We start from the raw sequence: 19,343 nt of genomic DNA, 5'->3' as shown, positions 1-19,343 counted from the left end.
TAATTACACCCGATTTAGAAGTGAGATTTTCAAAAATCTATCTCTCGGCAAAGTGAGAGAACAAACCTTTTGCTGTAAATAAATTGTTATCAGTAACAGCTGTTTCTGACAGCTGCCATTTTAGTTGTAATTTTTCTTGTTCCTATACATAAATTTCAATAAGACGGTAAACAAGTTGCTAAATAAAAAATGTTAATAGCAGTAAAAAGTTAAAAATATATATGTGAAATATGAAACACTACAAATTAAATACACATCAAAAGTCCTACAGCGGTAAGCTAGAACTCTTTTTTTATAATAACTCGGGATACTATATTGATGTTTTCCTATTTCAGATGCGGATTTGCTGATTAATCAAAAGGAGCATCCTGACACAAAAATAGGGGATGTGGTCGAGGTTTATGACCGCGAAGATGAAAATTCTAGATTATTATTGCAAATTACCAAATTTAACGATCTTCGCCGTGACGAAATTAGCATTGAGGCAGGCATTGCTACTCAGTTCAATTTAAGAAAGTTTGCCTATGTTTTTATGCGACGAGTGAATGCAAGTGATGTAGCTCTTGATTCAATTGAAATTGCGTTTAAAGATCAATATATGGGAAGATCCGAAATGTGGCGTTTGAAAACATATTTGGTATGTATACGTTAACTCGTTTTTAATAATAATTTAAAATGCATACAGCGAGAACAAATTATCAGAAAAGGTGCCGTTACCCAGAAGTAAACGTCGCAGACCTTTTTAAATGTATATATGTACATATAAATGATCAGTATGACGAGCAGAATCGATTTGTCCTTCTGTTTTTGACATATCGATCTGATCGAATGTGGACAAACCTTTTCACGAAGCTGCTCATATGTCGGAACCGCCCTAGCACCCTACAAACTGTATGATTAAAATTGTGACCTTGTATGGAAAACTTTTTTAATAGAAAAGATATCTTCAACAAATTAGGCATATATTAATCTATAAAAAACGATACAATCTCGAAACACTAAAGCAAATAAGATCGATACAAATCAAGTTCTTGAATTTGAGCCTTTGTATTTGTGAAAAGTATTATAGCTTCAGTGCAACCGAAATTAGTAATCAGTTCCAAGGATGGCAGAAACGACATATCGTTCATCGAGACTTAATGAAGTTAAAAATGAGAAGAGGTAACATAGAAAATATGCTGTGTTTACAAACAAACAAACAAGAAAAATAGAGAATCATATGTATCTAGTAAAAAAAGTAAAAAAGAAAAAAGAAAACTCACCACTTTCTCCTTAGACCATGTTCATACGAGGACTATTTTTATACTCTCGCAACAATGTTGCTAACGAGAGTATTATAGTTTTGTTCACATAACGGTTGTTTGTAAGTCCTAAAACTAAAAGAGTCAGATATAGGGTTATATATACCAAAGTGATCAGGGCGACGAGTAGAGTCGAAATCCGGATGTCTGTCTGTCCGTCCGTCCGTCCGTCTGTCCGTCCGTCCGTCCGTCCGTCTGTCCGTCCGTCCGTCCGTCTGTCCGTCCGTCCGTCCGTCTGTCCGTCCGTCCGTCCGTCTGTCCGTCCGTCCGTCCGTCTGTCCGTCCGTCCGTCCGTCTGTCCGTCCGTCTGTCCGTCCGTCCGTCCGTCTGTCCGTCCGTCCGTGCAAGCTGTAACTTGAGTAAAAATTGAGATATCATGATGAAACTTGGTACACGTATTCCTTGGCTCCATAAGAAGGTTAAGTTCGAAGATGGGCAAAATCGGCCCACTGCCTCGCCCACAAAATGGCGGAAACCGAAAACATATAAACTGTCATAACTAAGCCATAAATGAAGATATTAAAGTGAAATTTGGCACAAAGGATCGCATTAGGGAGGGGCATATTTGGACGCAATTTTTTTGGAAAAGTGGGCGTGGCCCCGCCCCCTACTAAGTTTTTTGTACATATCTCGGAAACTACTATAGCTATGTCAACCAAACTCTATGGAGTCGTTTTTTTCAGGCATTTCCATATACAGTTCAAAAATGGAAGAAATCGGATAATAACCACGCCCACCTTCCATACAAAGGTTATGTTGAAAATCACTAAAAGTGCGTTAACCGACTAACAAAAAACGTCAGAAACACTAAATTTTACGGAAGAAGTGGCAGAAGGAAGCTGCACCCAGGCTTTTTTTAAAAATTGAAAATGGGCGTGGCGCCGCCCACTTATGGACCAAGAACCATATCTCAGGAGCTACTAGACCGATTTCAATGAAATTCAGTATATAATATTTTCTTAACACCCTGATGATATGTACGAAATATGGGTGAAATCGGTTCACAACCACGCCTTCTTCCAATATAAAGCTATTTTGAATTCCATCTGATGCCTTCTCTGTATAATATATACATTAGGAACCAATGATGATAGCGGAATAAAACTTTACAAAAATACGGTATTTGAAAAATATGTAAATGACGTATAATGAAATCTCGATTATCACTTTACCATGCGAGAGTATAAAATGTTCGGTGGCACCCGAACTTAGCCCTTCCTTACTTGTTTCCTATGAATTTTTTTTTTTTTTTTGTAGATTTTTTAGGCTGGGTTTCAAAAGATTATTTATATTTATATTCCACAATTTGAGTTTTACTATCTATATGTTTATGTAAAAAGTAAATATCCATAACAATTTTATGTTATGTCTTAAGTATAAGGATAAAAATTAGCTAACTAAAAATAGTTTTATGCATCAGCGTCACTAAAAAAGAATTTGCGGGTAATGAGCAACAAAACTACTCCTCAAACGCAGTCCTTTCCCCTTTCGTATTCCAGTGATTGCTTTAAAAAAATGTGGAAAAAGTGCAGGGGAAATTCATGATCTTCTAAAAGAACTCAATATTTCGAGAATGTTTGTTTACCGCACTATTGATCGTTTTTCCAAAACATCTACAATTGACGACAGAAAGAGAAGTGGTCGTCCTCGTGCCGTTCGAACCGATTCAGTCATAAAAACTGTTCGCGAACGTATTAGCAAAGATCCCTGTACAAAACAGATAAATATATCAAAGGAATTGGATATATCACCTAGATCAATGGCAAGACTTATTCGAGATGATCTCCACATCAAACCCTATCGACAGTCAAATGGGTCGAAAAAATCAAAATGAAATTTTGTACATCGCTCATATAAAAAAAATATTAAATAAAATTCACTTAATTAAAAAACATATTATATATAGTTTAATTTTTATAGCGGCCTACACTTGTAACAGAACTTATGACAGGACTAAATACATTAAAAATCATAAATTTGTACATATTTATGTATATGGCATTGTTGATAAGTTTCTTTCGTTTAGTTTACTGGACAAATAAATAAATTATATTGAAATAACTAAGAGATCCCTAAAAACTCTTTTATTAATTTACAGACGGACACTTGTGTTTATATAAATAAAAAAATCGAAAATATTGAAATGCAAATTCGTTGTCAAGTTTATGAGATGTGGGCTCAAGGTGAACGCGTTTCCTGTGGAGTAATAACGGAAGAAACAAAGATTGTATTCCGCAGTAGTACTTCAATGGTATACTTGTTTTTGCAAATGTCATCAGAAATGTGGGATTTCGACATACACGGCGATTTATATTTCGAAAAGGCGGTTAACGGGTTCCTTACTGAACTATTTCATAAGTGGAAGAAATTGGGCTGCAATCACGAAGTGACGATTGTATTGTTTTCTCGTACATTTTATGCTGCGAAATCACTTGACGAGTTTCCAGATCATATGCGCGATTGCCTTCAATTGGATTATAAAGGCCGTTATTATGAGGATTTTTATCGTGTTGCTATTCAAAATGAACGCAATGAAGATTGGTGCACTGTATTGACACAGTTACGCAAACTTTTTACATCATACGAATCAACGGTGCTGCGTTATCATGAGCGTGAGGGTGTATCCATTCCCGCAGCTACTAATTCCACAGCGGCTCAAGGAAACTTCCTGGAAGTATTGAATATTTCATTAAACACTTTCGAGAAACACTATCTGGATAGGACATTTGACCGAACGGGTCAACTGTCTGTCGTTATCACACCTGGTGTTGGGGTATTTGAAGTCGACAGAGAACTTACGAATATTACTAAGCAGCGGGTAAGTTGCAATCTGTGGATTGGTAAACTATTTAAATATTGAATTTATATGATTTCAATTTTACTCTAGATAATTGATAATGGCGTTGGTAGCGATTTAGTATGTGTAGGAGAGCAACCTTTACACGCTGTTCCACTTTTAAAATTTCACAACAAGGACACTTCTCTAACCTCAGCAGATGATTATTCACTCCCACATTGGATAAATTTGAGCTTTTACTCAACAAACAAAAAAGTGGCATACTCAAATTTTATACCGCGCATTAAATTACCACCAATTGTTGCAAATATCACATTAAATAAGGAAAACAGAGTCAGTTATATATTTATTTCACTAATTTATAGTTACATAATTAAAGTAATATTCGATAACACATCAATAATTTAATTTTAGGAAAGTGAAAAACATTTTTTGAGTTGCAACCAATCTGAATATATACATAATTCATTGTTTGATTATGATGCCTATGATGAGCAAATATTTCAGCCTCCACCAGCTCAAAGCACTTGGTATGATAATTTAAAATTCAAGATAATTGATCGATGTACCAAGATATATACTTCTTTACTACATAGTTCGTTGCAGCGAGTTATACGTGCTAAAAAGACTTCCGTACCTAGCTTTGAGACGTCAGCCTACCGAAACCATGATTGGGAGAATTTAACACCTACCAAAATTCCAAACTTGCGACGTAAAATGTCTGATCCAGATATATATCATGGTACATCAGGAATGCTAGCTGCTTTGGTAGATATACATACATATATGCCGTTTATATTTATTTACGAAATAAAGGTTAATGACCCCATTCTCTATAGACTGATTCGCCCAACTTGTCTGAATCATTAGCTTCTGATAAGAATTCACGACGTTCTATTGTTTCAATTGCGCCTATCGTTCGCCCGGGGCGGGCATTAATCAACCCATTCGATCCATCTCACGTTACAATAAAACTCACTTCGAATCGTCGACGCTGGACGCACATATTCCCAAAGGTAACGGTTAATTTACAAGTATTGTTTATTTAAAATACCAACAATTCAGTGTAAACTAGCAGCACATTTCAAAATTACATAAAATTTCGTCTAAATATGAAAGTAAACTCTTGCCGGTCTATAGATAGATTCATAGATAACACTTGTATAAATGTCTATATATTCTTTATAGGGACCTACCGGTGTTCTAATACAACAACATCATTACCAAGCCGTACCTGCCAAACCCCACAATTTAAGCTACAGTAATATTATTAATAACGATAATGAATACGCTTCAGGATTTAGCACATTTGATTATGATCACACATTCACATGTTCTTCGTTAAACAAATCCTTTACATCAAGCAATGATTGCGATAAAAATGAATGTAAGCGAATGAAATCAAGTTTTATGAATGAAATGATATTAATGTTTTTCTCTCAAGTTCTCAAAAAACGAAATAATTCACTCTTGAACAATAGCCCAAATAATGTGACAACAGGCGCAGCAGTACCCACAAAAAGTTTCTTATGGGGCGCGACGGGAGAGCAGGAATGGACACCAGCTATAACAACAGGTATGTTCTTATAGGACCATACTAAGTAATAAATAATCATGTCAAAAAAATTATTTTGGATTTATGTACTATTTTCCAAATATATGTATGTAATAATATAAACAAAATATATTATGGATTTGAAATGTTTTTTTTCGCGTTTAACATGTGTCCAATGTCCTTTGCAATAAACTATTTATATGTAATAATGTACTTTATTTCCTCATTTGACTAAAAATGAATTTGACTACCTTTATAATTTTGTTGCTTTGACACAGAGTACCGCTAAATGTCTTATTTGAAGTTAAAAACAATAATATCATGGCCTTTTATAAAAAGTGGTTTTATGATTTCCGAACCACGTACGCGTATGTATTTTGTCGATTTTTTTGTATACATTTACATACATAAATGGTAGAAGTCATGTTTTCATTTACACAAATTCATATGTATGTATATATGAAATCAGTGCTTGTGAGCTAGCATGAAACAAACTCAATTTAGACAAAAATCGTAAAAGTTTCACGATATCCAAAGTTAGTTTAGCCTATATAGTAAACTAAGAGCATAATAGTATATACATATTTACATATGATATATATGTAAATATATTATTGAGTTTCGCTATTAATAGTTTTTTGAATAAATTTACAATATAATATCAGCGAAACTTATAATTTTTATAAAATGCTTAAAAGTGCCCCAATATCCTGTAATGTTTTGAATTGTACTATTTGTAAGTTTATATGTTTGTATTACTTTAAATTGCCAGGGATTATATACATATAATTATTAAAAATTTACCAAAAAATTTATTTCGTGGAACTATATTCCCTTATTGAAATTGTGGTCTCATATAGCGTAGGACTAATCCTCATTGTAGTTATCACTAAATCAAAATATCATCATAGTCTGTAAGTTTCAGAAAGGATTTGTTTTCCTTTGTTCATAATGAAAATAACTAAATTAGATTTAAGTATTTATCAATAGTGAAATGTGGTCGCATCGAATTGTGTTGGAAACGATATTTAACATTGTGTGTGCATTGTTTTTATGTTTTAGTTATATAAAATATAATAGATATATATGTGTGATTTTATTAAGGCAATGTTGAAAAATTTTGATACTAATACATAAAATATTTTCTCTCATTTTTTCTTACTTCCCATAAAATGCGTGAAAATTTGTGTAAACGAACAAAAAAACAAAAAAAAAAATATAATAACAATTTGCAAACTGAAAAAATTCCAATAAATACTTTAAATAAAACTTATTTGCTCGCCAACTTTAAACAACTTTAAAAAAACTAAATATTACATCAAAATTGAATCCATAACATTTTGGTCCCCAAAAAAACTACCTACATGCATATGAATGAAAAGCGAATGCAAAAATGGGAAAACACTTAAATCCTATTGTTGAAACCGAAGCTCCTACTAAAAATCAGAGCGCAAAGGCAGATGGCAGAGGAAAAGTAATAATAGGTTTGCAAAACACTCAAATAAAAAATTCCTACACATTTTCTAGTAATATTTAACATTTTGTACTTCAAAAGCTTTGCTTCAATTTGTATAGAGTAAAAAGAAAAAGTGTGCAGCATAATTCAAGCAATTTGTAGGTGTGCGTGCGCTCATAGCAAAACGGCATGCGTATGGTTTATTACAAGTATCCACAATTATGTATACGATTAGAAACAGAAACACAAAAAAATAAGTTCAACAGAGAGACAAAAATTTCGAATGCATGCACCGCCATTCAAAAATGCTTGGCTTACACTGTATGCATATTTAATCTTTTATAAATGCACCAAGTAGTTTATTTTATTGTATCAGCGCACCGTAATAATATTGTAATTTATTTTTGTGATTAGAACGATTCACGGTAGTTTTATTAAGTTTTTGTTTGATATAATAGTATAACAAATATGACTGTGCGATTAATTGATGATTCTAAATTTTGACTAAGTACTCGTAAATCAACTAAAAAAGAGTAAAATTTATCCATAGAATAATATTGAAATTATTTGCTAAGTACTTAGGTAATAATCATTTTGATTACACGATTTATAGACTAGGCAACTTTTCAAATAATGGCACAGTTTTAATACACATACATATGTATACGTTTACATACATTGTTTGTACGAACATTTTGGACATTTATGTTGGAGTAGTTTGGTCTCTTGAACTTGTCGATTCATAAACATACGTTATATACTAGTTTTGGCTGCCAATAATATTTACACTTAAACCTACATACCTACATGCAAACGTAAAATTAACGCAATTATTATATATTTAATAGTTGGTTAATTTTTTTAATAAATTGCTTGCATATCATGGAATAGCAATAATCAAGTACACGCACTGAATATTAAAATCTGGAAACTGGAAGTTTGCCCCAAGATAAAAAAATTCACAATACTCGTATGTATGTATACATAAGTACATACATAAGCGCTCATTGCATGCACTTTTCTAGAAAACGATTATAATTCATTTAACATTTCACCTAAGTTTGTTTAAAGCTTGTCGCTTGTTGCAAAATAATATTTATTAAATTAAGTTATCGCTATGGACCCCCCTATACATATTCACACTTCTATCCAAACACATAGACAATCATATGTAAATATAAAATGTTTCGCTTATTTAAAAGGAAATCCAAATGTTTATACAAACAGCGAAAACACAATATTTGGAAACCAACATATTTCAATTATTAAGATTATTGTATTAACCCTTTGAATATATGTATGTTGCTTCAAGCTCGTCTATTCTCGAAATATTGTCGGAATGACTGACAATGAAATCGACGTTCCATTAATATCCGATCAAACGAGGTTGAAGCTTGGTGCAGATCGCCAACAGAGTTTTCCAAACATAGTAGCGAGGAGCATTTTTATTGTTGCGGCAACTATTGACTTTTCATTCTCATTTACTTTCCAAATCTTTGCTTACAGACATTATTCACATTTTAATGTTTCTTATACAATTTACATACATCCATACATCCATATGTATATAAAGTAAATATGGTAAATCGTATGTACTATATATTTTTTTCTTGTCGATTTATTTGCAAATAGCACAGTTTGGCTTTTCCAAAGGCGATGGCTTTCCTTATTCTTGTTCTACATTGAATTAAATTTCACTTTATAAAATGTTTAGTGGTTTATATTTTTATTTTATTTATTGTGACGTCCTTTCTGTATTCTGTGTAACCGACTTTGCCTGTAATAACACTACTTTGCTTGTTTCACTCGCATAATCATTTGAGGTTATTAATCGTACGTTTTTAACCATCCACAATTTTAGGTGTGGATTGGAAATCGCTAACCATACCGGCTTGTTTGCCAATCACAACCGATTATTTCCCAGATAAACGTTCTCTGCATAATGATTATGTTATATCTGATTATACGCTTCTGCCTGACGATGTAAATTTCGATTATGCTAATAGTAGAGCGGTGTATCGTAAACCTCTTTCTACGGAGGAGGTCTTTCGGGAGATTGTGTCCCAACGATTGGCGCAAGGCTTTCAGCTAATTGTGCTCGAGGAGAAGAATACCCAACCAGCACAGGCGCCATGCTGTGGCGGCTACAAACAACAGAAGCCATCTTCCGTTTTAGGAATTATTGCACCGACTGAAGTGATGAAGGAGTATTTGCTCTCTATTGGTCGAATATTTCACCGAATAACATTGATTGGATCCGTGATAACAGTCACTGGTTATCGGCCAAGGTGAGTGGCCTATAGTTATTGTAATTATACATTTGTACTTTTGAATTTCAAAATATTTTAGACATCCTTATCCTCCCATTAACGTTGACTACCGTTATCGTTTTCATGCACCCCAACACGAGACTTATGAAATATCAGGTGTTAATTTTACGACGGAAAAATTAGAAAATTTCAATTGGAACTATATGGATCATTATATTTGTACGCGCGGTGACCGAGACTATCCTTTGATGGAGGTAAGTTAATGCTCAAATATAAAAGGGAAATTGGCATTCTTATTGAAATTGATATGATTTGCTTTTCTCAATTTTAAACATAATTTCACAGAGTCTGAAATATTGGCGTTACCGTATGTATTTACTACCCACTGATAACTTAGCGATGAAAAAAATCATTGAATATGGAAGTCAACGCTGTGATATCTATACAGATCTAGCTGTGGACAATACAAAGAGACAGGTCGAAGACTTCATGCGTTTTATGGAAGTGCATATAAACAAACTGAAACGGCAGCGAATCCATGTAAGCCAGTATCGTAGATAAAAATGATTTGCCTTAAATATTCTTTATATTTCTTTCTTCTCACATAAATAATTTTGATCTAAAAACTTTACTCTTACAAAATATATGTATTCTAATATAACCAAGCCAGTTTTGGATGATTCAAAGTGGCATCTAATTAGCGATAAATTTACTTACTTCATTCTAAAATGTTATTTTATTGTTACTCATATGATTACGTCAATAGCTAAAAGAAATTTATTTAATCTTTATTTTCTTATACTTTTTATTCCAGTTGTTGTATATTTATTTATATTTTGTTTAAAGTATTTTAATTTTGCAACTCTCGTTTCAATAATTTAATCTACAAATAGCTTGATTTCATTTCATTTCACTTTAAATTGGCAGGAAATCGTTTTTATTGTAATTGATTGAATATAATGATGTAGGTTATAAATTTTCTATATTTTATTTTTATATTTGTTTGTAATTAACGCGTGTACAAGTATGTTTATGTATATAGTGTATTCTATGTTTATTATATATACTCGTTGACTATTTTAAGCGAAGCTAATTTCTGATCTTTTCCAAATTATTATTGCTTTCGGCTTATGTATCGAGTTGGAATCATTTGCAGGATAGCCCCACCGCACAAAGTCATTTAACACGACGACGTCACAGTACCAGCATTATTTCCAGACCTCAACCCAACCAGGTTCTTTACTTAAAATCTTTACATTCAGTCTAACGTACATATTCATACATACATTTCGTCTATTGCATACACACAAATTTCTACTTAGTCGTACTTGTAATTTCTTTCCACCACTGTGATTGCGAATTGATCATCTATCCAACAATCATAAATTAATATATGCACACAATTTTTAATTTATAATTGTGAAATCGCATTCTAACTTTGAGAAGTAAATAAATGTAAAAATAAATCGTATTTAGTAATGTTTCATATTCAAAACTAAAAATAAATTTAGCGAAATGTTGAAATAGGAAAATCTCTAGTTCATTAAATATATGTACATACTACATATACTTAGATACAGAAATATTGAAATAAATATTGTGTTAATTACATAATGTATGCAACTTTTCTTCTGACGTACCATTCGAACCTGAAGGGACTGGTGAATTCGCCCTTTCGTGAACGTGTTGGAAGCAATCGCCTACCGGAAAAACGACCAAGGTTCTTATTCTGTCATTTATTATGTTGTTAACGGTTATAGTAACAGTATTGTGACAGCACCTAACGCATTATCAGTAACAATTTGATTTGATTTGATTCAAAGGCTTTTCTACTCCTACGGTGTTTGCTTACATACATAGTTATATATTATGCATAATAATGCTATTTCCATATATTTTTTATCACCTACATACGCACATATCTTCTATTTCTTCTGCAACCTTCTGAAAACATTTTAATTTTTCTTTATATATATACATATATATATATTTATATTATTGTTTCTATTAATTAATTTAAAGATAATATGAATATTTTATTTTAAAAAAATGTAAATATTTATTTAAATATGGCCGCCAAAATTTTATAAACTTATACCTAATTTCTACCATTTTTCAATATCAGCAGTTTTTGGCAATGACATGTTAATACTTATATTTTCATTTAATATGATTTAATTTGATCTCTATATTTTAATTTGGTTCTCGGTTTTCAGCATGTTACACCTAGATTTAATGAAAAGCATCATCCACTATTTATGTCAACACAGCAAAGGTTGGTCAAAGCGAAGCTTTTAAGTTTTGTCCGATTTGTTCTTGTATTTCATAGCGCACATCAACTAATAAAAAGTAGTCGTAGTTAGCATTTATTTTTGCTGGCCCACTGAGGTGTATTAATTTGTATTGAGTAGAATATTGTGAAAAAACTAATAACTATAATTCATACTAAGTAAAAATGGTGGCCTAAAAACTAACGACATTATCCCGAATTCCTGCGAGTGTAATGTTCGCACTTAATAGACAAGTGGAGGGAAAAAGTCGTTTATTTTTTGACCATGTTTTGTGCTATTGCCCTTTTGTTGGGGAATAGTGAATAATACATACCATATATTTAATAACAGCTTTATCTCGAAACCTGTGATGAAAGTCGATCGTGGTCGCATATCGCCCGCGGCAGATGCAGCTGCAATAGCATTAAATAATGATTTAAGCCACAAAGAGGATCAGGATGATGGGTAAGTGCTTTTTACTGAAAATACATAGATATATAGTAAAGGTTGAGATTTTGCACTTCGACCTACGTCTATTGTGCCCACCAAGGTCCAGCATCCTCAATGAAAATGCATATCTATATGCATCGAGGTTAAAACTAACTCAAATATTAAAGCAATAAATATACATACACACGCATATTCGTGAGCGTATTGATAATTTCCTATTATTATTACTAAATTTTTTTATGAAAAGCTTTGCGTCGGAGGTAAAATTACGCCCGAACTCCGACTTGAATGAAATCCTTGAAGCGATGAAGCATCCCATAACCGGTGTAGCTTTCTTCACTCAGACTCCTAACTTACCATGCTACACCTTTGTTTCACATGAGGCCTTGCTTTGGCTCAAGTCACGTTTGGACAACAACAAAAATCCATTAGACATATTAGAAGCCATGCGAAGGTAATAAGTACTTTATTCACCTTGTTATTTAATAAAATTATAACAATTTTCAGAGAGAAAATGATTTGTCACGCTTCGGGAGATTTGGATAGGCAAATTATACCTGGGTTTTATCTATATTTTATAGTGCAACAAGAAAAACCGATAAAAGGTACTTTTAGTGAAATTATGTCAGTAAAGTAAAAAGTAGTGAAGAGGATAATAATACTTATTTATTCTTAAGAAATTTAATACTTTTTACTAGGAAATTATATTCATAAATTTGTATTGATTTCAGAGGTACCTAAACCTCTTTTGGATTTAAGTGCTTTTGAGAATGAGTGGATGGAGATCGAATTACAGGGGTGTAACCATTTGTGGACTGATGAAACGAAGATTCCGAATATACCTACATTCTTGCGAGAAATACCTTCTGCACAATCTTGGGCAGATTATAGCCAAAATAGTGAGTAAATATGTATTAAATAAAAAATATGCTTAAGCAATATTCTTACAGAAAAAATATACCGTCATTCCCATTTGGAAATCAATGTCAATCAAAAGAGCGAGCGTATGGAATGGGGTCATGTCAAGTATCATACTGTTATGCAACCCGGGTATGCTTTTGAAATAGTGGTTGAGTGGGTCACGGCATCCGGACCGATTGTGGGAGATTTGGTATGTGTACATATGGACTTATGAAAAATGAAAGTAAATTAACAGTTTTTTTTTTTTTATTAAAATTTAAAGATTTGGAGCTGGACACGTAAAGCGAATCATTGCAATTATGAATTGATATCAGTTCCTGCTGATCCGATGGCAGAACCATTTACAGAAAAATCTGATCCACTCCGTGGTCCCATTTTCATACCGTTATCGGAGAAATTTTTAAACGGCAAGAGTGTTATGTTCGCCGGTAAGTGATGATATATAAATAAAATCTTATATAATGTCTTGAATGATTTATTTAATCTATGTACGCATTAGAATTCGCTGAAGAGAGTAGAGCTGATCGTATGTTATTATTTCAAGAAGCTATTCTTGCAAGGTTCGGTTTTTTGCCATGTGTGATAGAAAAAAAGTATTCGTTTAACAAAGATGTAAGTACGTCAATTATAATACACCTTACAATATATATATATATGTTTTATTTTATATTCGCTTAGGTGCCTAAGGAATACCAATATGTACATTGTTCCGGACACATGTTTGTGCTTATTCGGTAAGAAAAATTATTAACAATATATGTATATATGTTAAACAAATTCGCGAATACATGATAATTATTGTTTCTATAGTTGTTCAAAAAATAACTATCAATTTGAGTCTCCGAGTCGACAAGAAGCGAACGTTACCCGATGTGTGTATGGGCACACAAATAATACTAATGTACCAAAGAAGGTGTCATCCTGCATTTATTTAATTTTGAAAGTAATGTTATGTTAATGATATATTATATATTAATAGGTTGGATTTTTATGGGCCTGGAATCACATGATTCCCAATAAGAAGTGGAAATCATTGGTAATTAAAAATTCGCAAGACGGTGAGCTTTTTCAATTGAAAATGCTTAAAGATTTTCGTGATTTTTGTTCGGATGCTGATGAGCGACTCACTAAATTCTGGGAACATTGCCATGAATTGAAGCGAAAATCTTTAAAAATGGATAATATTGTCGAAGGAAAGGTTAAATAGTTACAAAAGTCGAATACATACATATACGTTTTTAGTTCTAAGTACATATTCATAGGATTCATTTGTTTTTAAAAAGGGTGGTCCAATAAAAACTATTCCAAATTAGTGAAATGAATATCTATGTAAATTTTGATGCACTTATTAAATGAATTGAAAATGTTAACTTGCATAGTAAAAGTGCTGCGCCCTTTTATAAAGTAATATAATTTTTTAGAGATAAAAAATTGTGATATTTCTGAAAGGGTTTACAATTTATGGTTCCTTTTGAACTAAAACTATTATATAATAATTAAACATTTAATACAGAAATTTTACCTGTTGCAATTTGAAAACAAAGAATAAATAAATTTTTTCTATAGAATTAATCTTTTATTTAAATAATATTTTTTTAATAATCTGGAATTTTTCAGAAACAACGATATAAAGGTAATCGATTATTTAGATAAGAGATTAGGGATGGTAAACTCGATTCCGATTCTACTCGAGAATCGAGTTTTCTCGTAAAATAATAATAATTAAGAATCGATTCTTGACATTTGACTTTACTATTAATTAAGTGAATAGTTTTAAGTTATACATACTATATATGAGCACAAGGAAACTTGCGATTCTTAATTCATGACGATAAATTTATTAAAATGGCGTCTACAGCTGTATGGATTTACTTTAAAAAAATAAACAACGGGTCCAATGTCCAGTGTCACCAATGTGGAAAGTAATTAAAATATAATAATAGTACGTCTAGCTTAATCAAATATTTTAAATTTATTTAAAAACTTATTTTATTAAACTTGTTTAAGCAACTTGAATTATTTAAAAAAAATTTATATGAAATGTAATGTTCTTGGTACATTATTTATAGACAAAAAAATATAATTGTTTTTAACTATTTTTGTGTTTTATTTAATCGATTTGAATTATTCATTCAATTTATGCCTTGTGATTTAATAAATAAATGTTTGTCCTTTTAATTTAAATCGATTAATCGATTCTTAGAATCGAAAAATATAAAAAAATAATTGGAATCGAGAATCGATTCTGTAAACAATCTTTCCATCCCCATAAGAGACCATGGTTACTATTGAGTATAATGCATGTATATCCCAAATTTGCTCCAAATAAGTACTAAGTGTAAGCATACTATAATCTTTGTTGACATTGAAAATAAAACAGCTGACCGAAAATTTTGCGCTACCATCACAAATTTTTTCTTGCTACAATTGAAAAAATATATATATATATTATGGTATTGTCGTATATGTTTTTGACTTCATTATATTATTTTAAAAGCTTAAAGCTGTTTTAATAATATTTTAATAGTTATTTATCATTATTATTCACGTAAAAATATTTGTTCCATTTACTCTGACAGTATGGCAACGTTGATGGTTTTCCAATTTTGACAGCCTGTGTTGTTTTTGTTCTTAGTTTTTCTATTTAACGAAGTAATCAAAATACAGTAAAAATTTAGCAATTTGTCATGATTTAACGCTTTGAAGGCAGCAGGAAGTTTTGGATATTTTATTGGATTGGACACATATGTCACAGAACATTGTGTAGATAAACAATGAATAATTGGGTTCAATTGAGTGATAAGTTTTAGCTGATGGGAAATGACACATGAAGTGATGTGTTCAAATGAAAGTGTTTGCCGGAGCAGTGTTAAATAGTTGAATTTATGATTGATGTTGAAGTATGCGGTTTAATGCACAAATATTAACAGCGTACAATTAGAATAATATATACATAATTTATATGAAATTGAGTTCAAAAGCACAAAAGAGGAAATACTTGGGTTACAAGTGGTCAATACAAGAAAACAGTAACTCAACACTAACTTATTATTTGCTCCATCCAAAGATATACCTAAATAAGTTCCAAAATTTTGTTTGCTTCGTTATTATTTGGTGTGGTTGTAATCATAGCTGTTGTCCTATTAGAAATTTATACGTGGACAACTTATGTGACTACATGCAATTCCATGGCACATTTTACTTGGTAAGTATCATCCAATTTATAGATAATACTCTGTATAAAAAGTTAAAAATATACTTATGTTTACATATGTACATACATAGGCATATTAGTTGAAAATTTAATTCACTTAATATTTTTAAATTGAATTTGAACAAATGCGAGTGGGATCAGTTTTGTTTTGCTTGTCATAAGCTAAAACATATAAAGACGGGCAGTGCCGTCAGCAAACGTGCTTATGCATTTCAATGCTCCAAATGTATACTAAATTAAACAGAAACTTAAAATTAAAATGTGTCTACTGCGTGAAAAGAGTTTTCAGAGTGCTTGAAAAAATCAGAATATTACTTATTCAAAGAGTCATATAATTCAAAAGCTTAAACATATTAACACAGTCTAATTTATACATATGCATGTAGGTACATAAATTATTTATTCAATTCACCGGTTATTGACTTTTATTTGTTGACCATATCTCACAAAAAATCGAATTATAAAAGTTAAAGGGTAATTGTAGGTTTTTGGGATTCACAGATTTATAGCTTCCGTTAATTAATTAATAATTTTGATTCCCAAAAAATGTATAGTTATCACATGCGTTCGTATATACTATACATACATACATACAGATGTATTTACTTATGTTTTTATTGTTCACTCCGTATTTGAATAAAATACAAAACAATGTATAAATTCATATTACAGGTATAATAAACACAACCTGCCTCAATCTAATGTGAATCGTGCGGATATCGAACATCATGTACCGCTCTGTTCCATTACTGATGTTCAGTTAAGATTTTTGGTTCCAGATGATTTGACTGAGGTAAATATAATTTTAAACAAGAGTGTACTTCTAACTATTGTTTCCTATTAATTCTTTGTATATATGAATATTTTTTAAGGTGAGAACATTATGCCAAGATTGGTTTCCCATTGATTATCCGTTATCATGGTACGAAGATATTACATCCAGTTCGCGTTTCTTCGCGCTAGCGGCTGTCTACAATCTGGCTATAATAGGATTAATAGTTGCCGAAATCAAACCATACAGAAATCTTAACAAAGAGGTCCCATCCTAATGTGCTTTAAATTATAAATAAGTTTTTTTTTAACAAAATATTTTTGCTCTTAGGATAAAGGGATTTTACCAGATTCCATGGGCCGTAATGCTGACATTGGTTACATACTATCATTGGGTGTGCATCGGAAACATCGACGAAATGGGATTGGGTCATTACTGTTGGACTCCTTACTAAATCATTTGACGACCGCTGAACGTCATTCGGTGAAAGCGATATTTCTACATGTGCTAACCACAAACCAACCTGCCATACAATTTTATGAAAAAAGAAGGTATTATGTGAATTTTTCTTATTTTATTAAGAACTTACTATCAGTTGCTACAATATTTTATTTTTCAGATTTCACTTGCATTCCTTCCTTCCCTATTATTATAACATTCGAGGCAAAGGGAAAGATGGTTTTACATATGTCACTTACATCAATGGAGGTCATCAACCGTGGACATTATTATATCCTTTACAAATTTACTTTTCTATTCAAATTCAAGTTATGGGTGCAAGTTGATAAATCGAACTTTTGCTACTTCTGTTCGACTTATCTACTTTCATCAGATATTTTATTTAAATTAATTTTATACATTTGGGTTCCTTAACTTCTTTATACAGACCACATCAAGCACTATGTATCGAAGTTACAGCATGCTGGTGCAGTTTTCACATGGATTTCGACGCGTTTGAGGCAAGTTGTACGTTGGATTTGTCATAAAACCGTGTCTCGTTTTAATTTTGCACATTAAGTTCAAGAATTTCACAGAAGCACCGAGTGGTATATTCGAAGGAAAGAAAAAAATCCAAATCTGTAGATATATAAGTGTATTTAGCACCGTGCTAGATAAATTTCAAATAGGAAAATAGTTTGTTTTTAGTTATTATATATGAATGATGATGAGATTTTTTAAAGAAATATGCAAACATAATCATGGTTAAATTGTTGACTGCGTCCATACACACATACATATAGGCATATTGAAGTGCATGGAAACTAATTTTAAAGTATGTATATTATTTATAAGTATTTAAATTTTATAAAGGGGTTCCAACAAACCTATGTATGGATCCACTGGATACGAATCACTTCAGATAATATTAACCAATATCATTTGGCCCTTCACATATTTTATATCTCTAAACGTTTCGTTTATGCTTGATTTAAAATTTAAAAACAAATTTTTTTCAAAATTTAACAAAAAACCATATATATATTCCAACCCCAAATAATTTAGGAAAAGTATTTTTGATTACCACACACAATCGTAGTCAGTTCAAATATTTTTTTTTTTGCTTTTTTTATTTTTCGTTTTAGTAACAATGTTTTGTGTAAATACCCTAGATTTTATTATTGTTAATTTTTTATATAAACCGATAGTATAGTCTCTCTGTTATATAGTATAATTTTATTTAGTTTCAGGTCATAAAGTACAATAGCCGAGCATCAATAAAGACAGTATAAAATAAAAAAACATGCTGTCAGTTTTAAGAAATACGACAGAGTAAAAAAAACAATACTAAACTCAAATAAAAGCTTACAAAGCATATGTATGCCATCAAATACATATTTATCTTTTATAGATCTACAAAACAAGAACCAAGACACCTCATTATCTTATATTTGGCTTGGGTATTGATGTTCGGAAATGTCTGTTGCTCTAATTTACCATTACTTCATGCTCTATTAACGAACATGATCTTATAATGAGTATCATGAGGCGTGTTTGAAAGCTTTTATTTTTTGATCTGTATACATAGTATTTGGTAAAGTATTTCTAAAATACTCAAATTCAACAAAACTATTTTTACTGCAATTTTTATATGTTTGTAGCAAATTTCAAAGTGAAATTCATGTTTAAATAAAATATGTTTAAGAAAAAATACATAATTCATTATTTTGTATTAATTTGATAAGAAATATTATTTTAGGCTAAACAAAATATTCATTAAGGTTTCAAAACAAATATTTTTTTCTATTTTGGTGTTTTGAATTTAGCTTATGTCAGTCGTATGCTTACGCTTACGCGAGTTATGTAGTTCCAGCTTTAGCTGGTTTGCCGTTCCGGTTA

General features: G+C 31.4%; 2 protein-coding genes and 1 long non-coding RNA gene across 11 annotated transcripts in view; 2 read left to right on the top strand and 1 right to left on the bottom strand.

Moving 5' to 3' along the window:
• Nucleotides 1-137: 137 nt before the first annotated feature.
• On the top strand, nucleotides 138-14,342 carry LOC126763739 (GATOR complex protein Iml1). 5 transcript variants are annotated; one of them, XM_050481485.1, is made up of 25 exons: nucleotides 138-273; nucleotides 336-637; nucleotides 3,400-4,119; nucleotides 4,189-4,431; nucleotides 4,513-4,628; nucleotides 4,695-4,866; nucleotides 4,938-5,114; nucleotides 5,287-5,485; nucleotides 5,543-5,674; nucleotides 7,084-7,137; nucleotides 8,971-9,397; nucleotides 9,459-9,633; nucleotides 9,725-9,919; nucleotides 10,536-10,613; nucleotides 11,035-11,099; nucleotides 12,001-12,114; nucleotides 12,347-12,553; nucleotides 12,607-12,704; nucleotides 12,831-12,998; nucleotides 13,050-13,210; nucleotides 13,283-13,448; nucleotides 13,520-13,632; nucleotides 13,699-13,754; nucleotides 13,831-13,933; nucleotides 14,000-14,342. In XM_050481485.1, the coding sequence occupies exons 1-25, from the start codon at nucleotides 231-233 to the stop codon at nucleotides 14,225-14,227; spliced, it is 4,512 nt and encodes a 1,503-aa protein (XP_050337442.1). In that variant the 5' UTR covers nucleotides 138-230; the 3' UTR covers nucleotides 14,228-14,342. The 5 variants fall into 5 exon arrangements, with proteins under 5 accessions (XP_050337442.1, XP_050337441.1, XP_050337446.1 ...); XM_050481484.1 differs by having other exon boundaries at nucleotides 7,036-7,137; XM_050481489.1 differs by lacking the exon at nucleotides 7,084-7,137.
• Nucleotides 11,781-19,343, bottom strand: part of LOC126763761 (uncharacterized) — a 64,680-nt gene continuing 57,117 nt past the window's right edge. The window contains exons 1-2 of one of the 3 annotated variants that reach the window (XR_007667667.1): nucleotides 14,543-14,756; nucleotides 11,781-12,128 (exon numbers count right to left, since the gene is read on the bottom strand). This is a non-coding gene — a long non-coding RNA (uncharacterized LOC126763761). Of the gene's footprint in view, nucleotides 12,129-12,180; nucleotides 12,353-14,542; nucleotides 14,757-19,343 lie in introns of those variants that run through there. The other 2 variants (XR_007667666.1, XR_007667665.1) reach the window with 2 other exon arrangements.
• Nucleotides 15,646-19,162, top strand: LOC126763753 (N-alpha-acetyltransferase 60). Of its 3 annotated transcripts, none has more exons than XM_050481527.1 (7): nucleotides 15,646-16,225; nucleotides 16,907-17,027; nucleotides 17,107-17,271; nucleotides 17,337-17,557; nucleotides 17,626-17,737; nucleotides 17,892-17,965; nucleotides 18,689-19,162. In XM_050481527.1, exons 1-7 carry the CDS (start codon nucleotides 16,209-16,211, stop codon nucleotides 18,699-18,701), a joined length of 723 nt encoding a protein of 240 aa, XP_050337484.1. In that variant the 5' UTR covers nucleotides 15,646-16,208; the 3' UTR covers nucleotides 18,702-19,162. The 3 variants fall into 3 exon arrangements, with proteins under 3 accessions (XP_050337484.1, XP_050337483.1, XP_050337482.1); XM_050481526.1 differs by having other exon boundaries at nucleotides 17,892-17,972; XM_050481525.1 differs by having other exon boundaries at nucleotides 17,892-19,162.

The sequence above is a fragment of the Bactrocera neohumeralis genome, chromosome 6 (assembly GCF_024586455.1).
Source record: "Bactrocera neohumeralis isolate Rockhampton chromosome 6, APGP_CSIRO_Bneo_wtdbg2-racon-allhic-juicebox.fasta_v2, whole genome shotgun sequence".
NCBI lineage: Eukaryota > Metazoa > Arthropoda > Insecta > Diptera > Tephritidae > Bactrocera > Bactrocera neohumeralis.
This window is presented reverse-complemented; position numbering and strand designations above follow the sequence as displayed.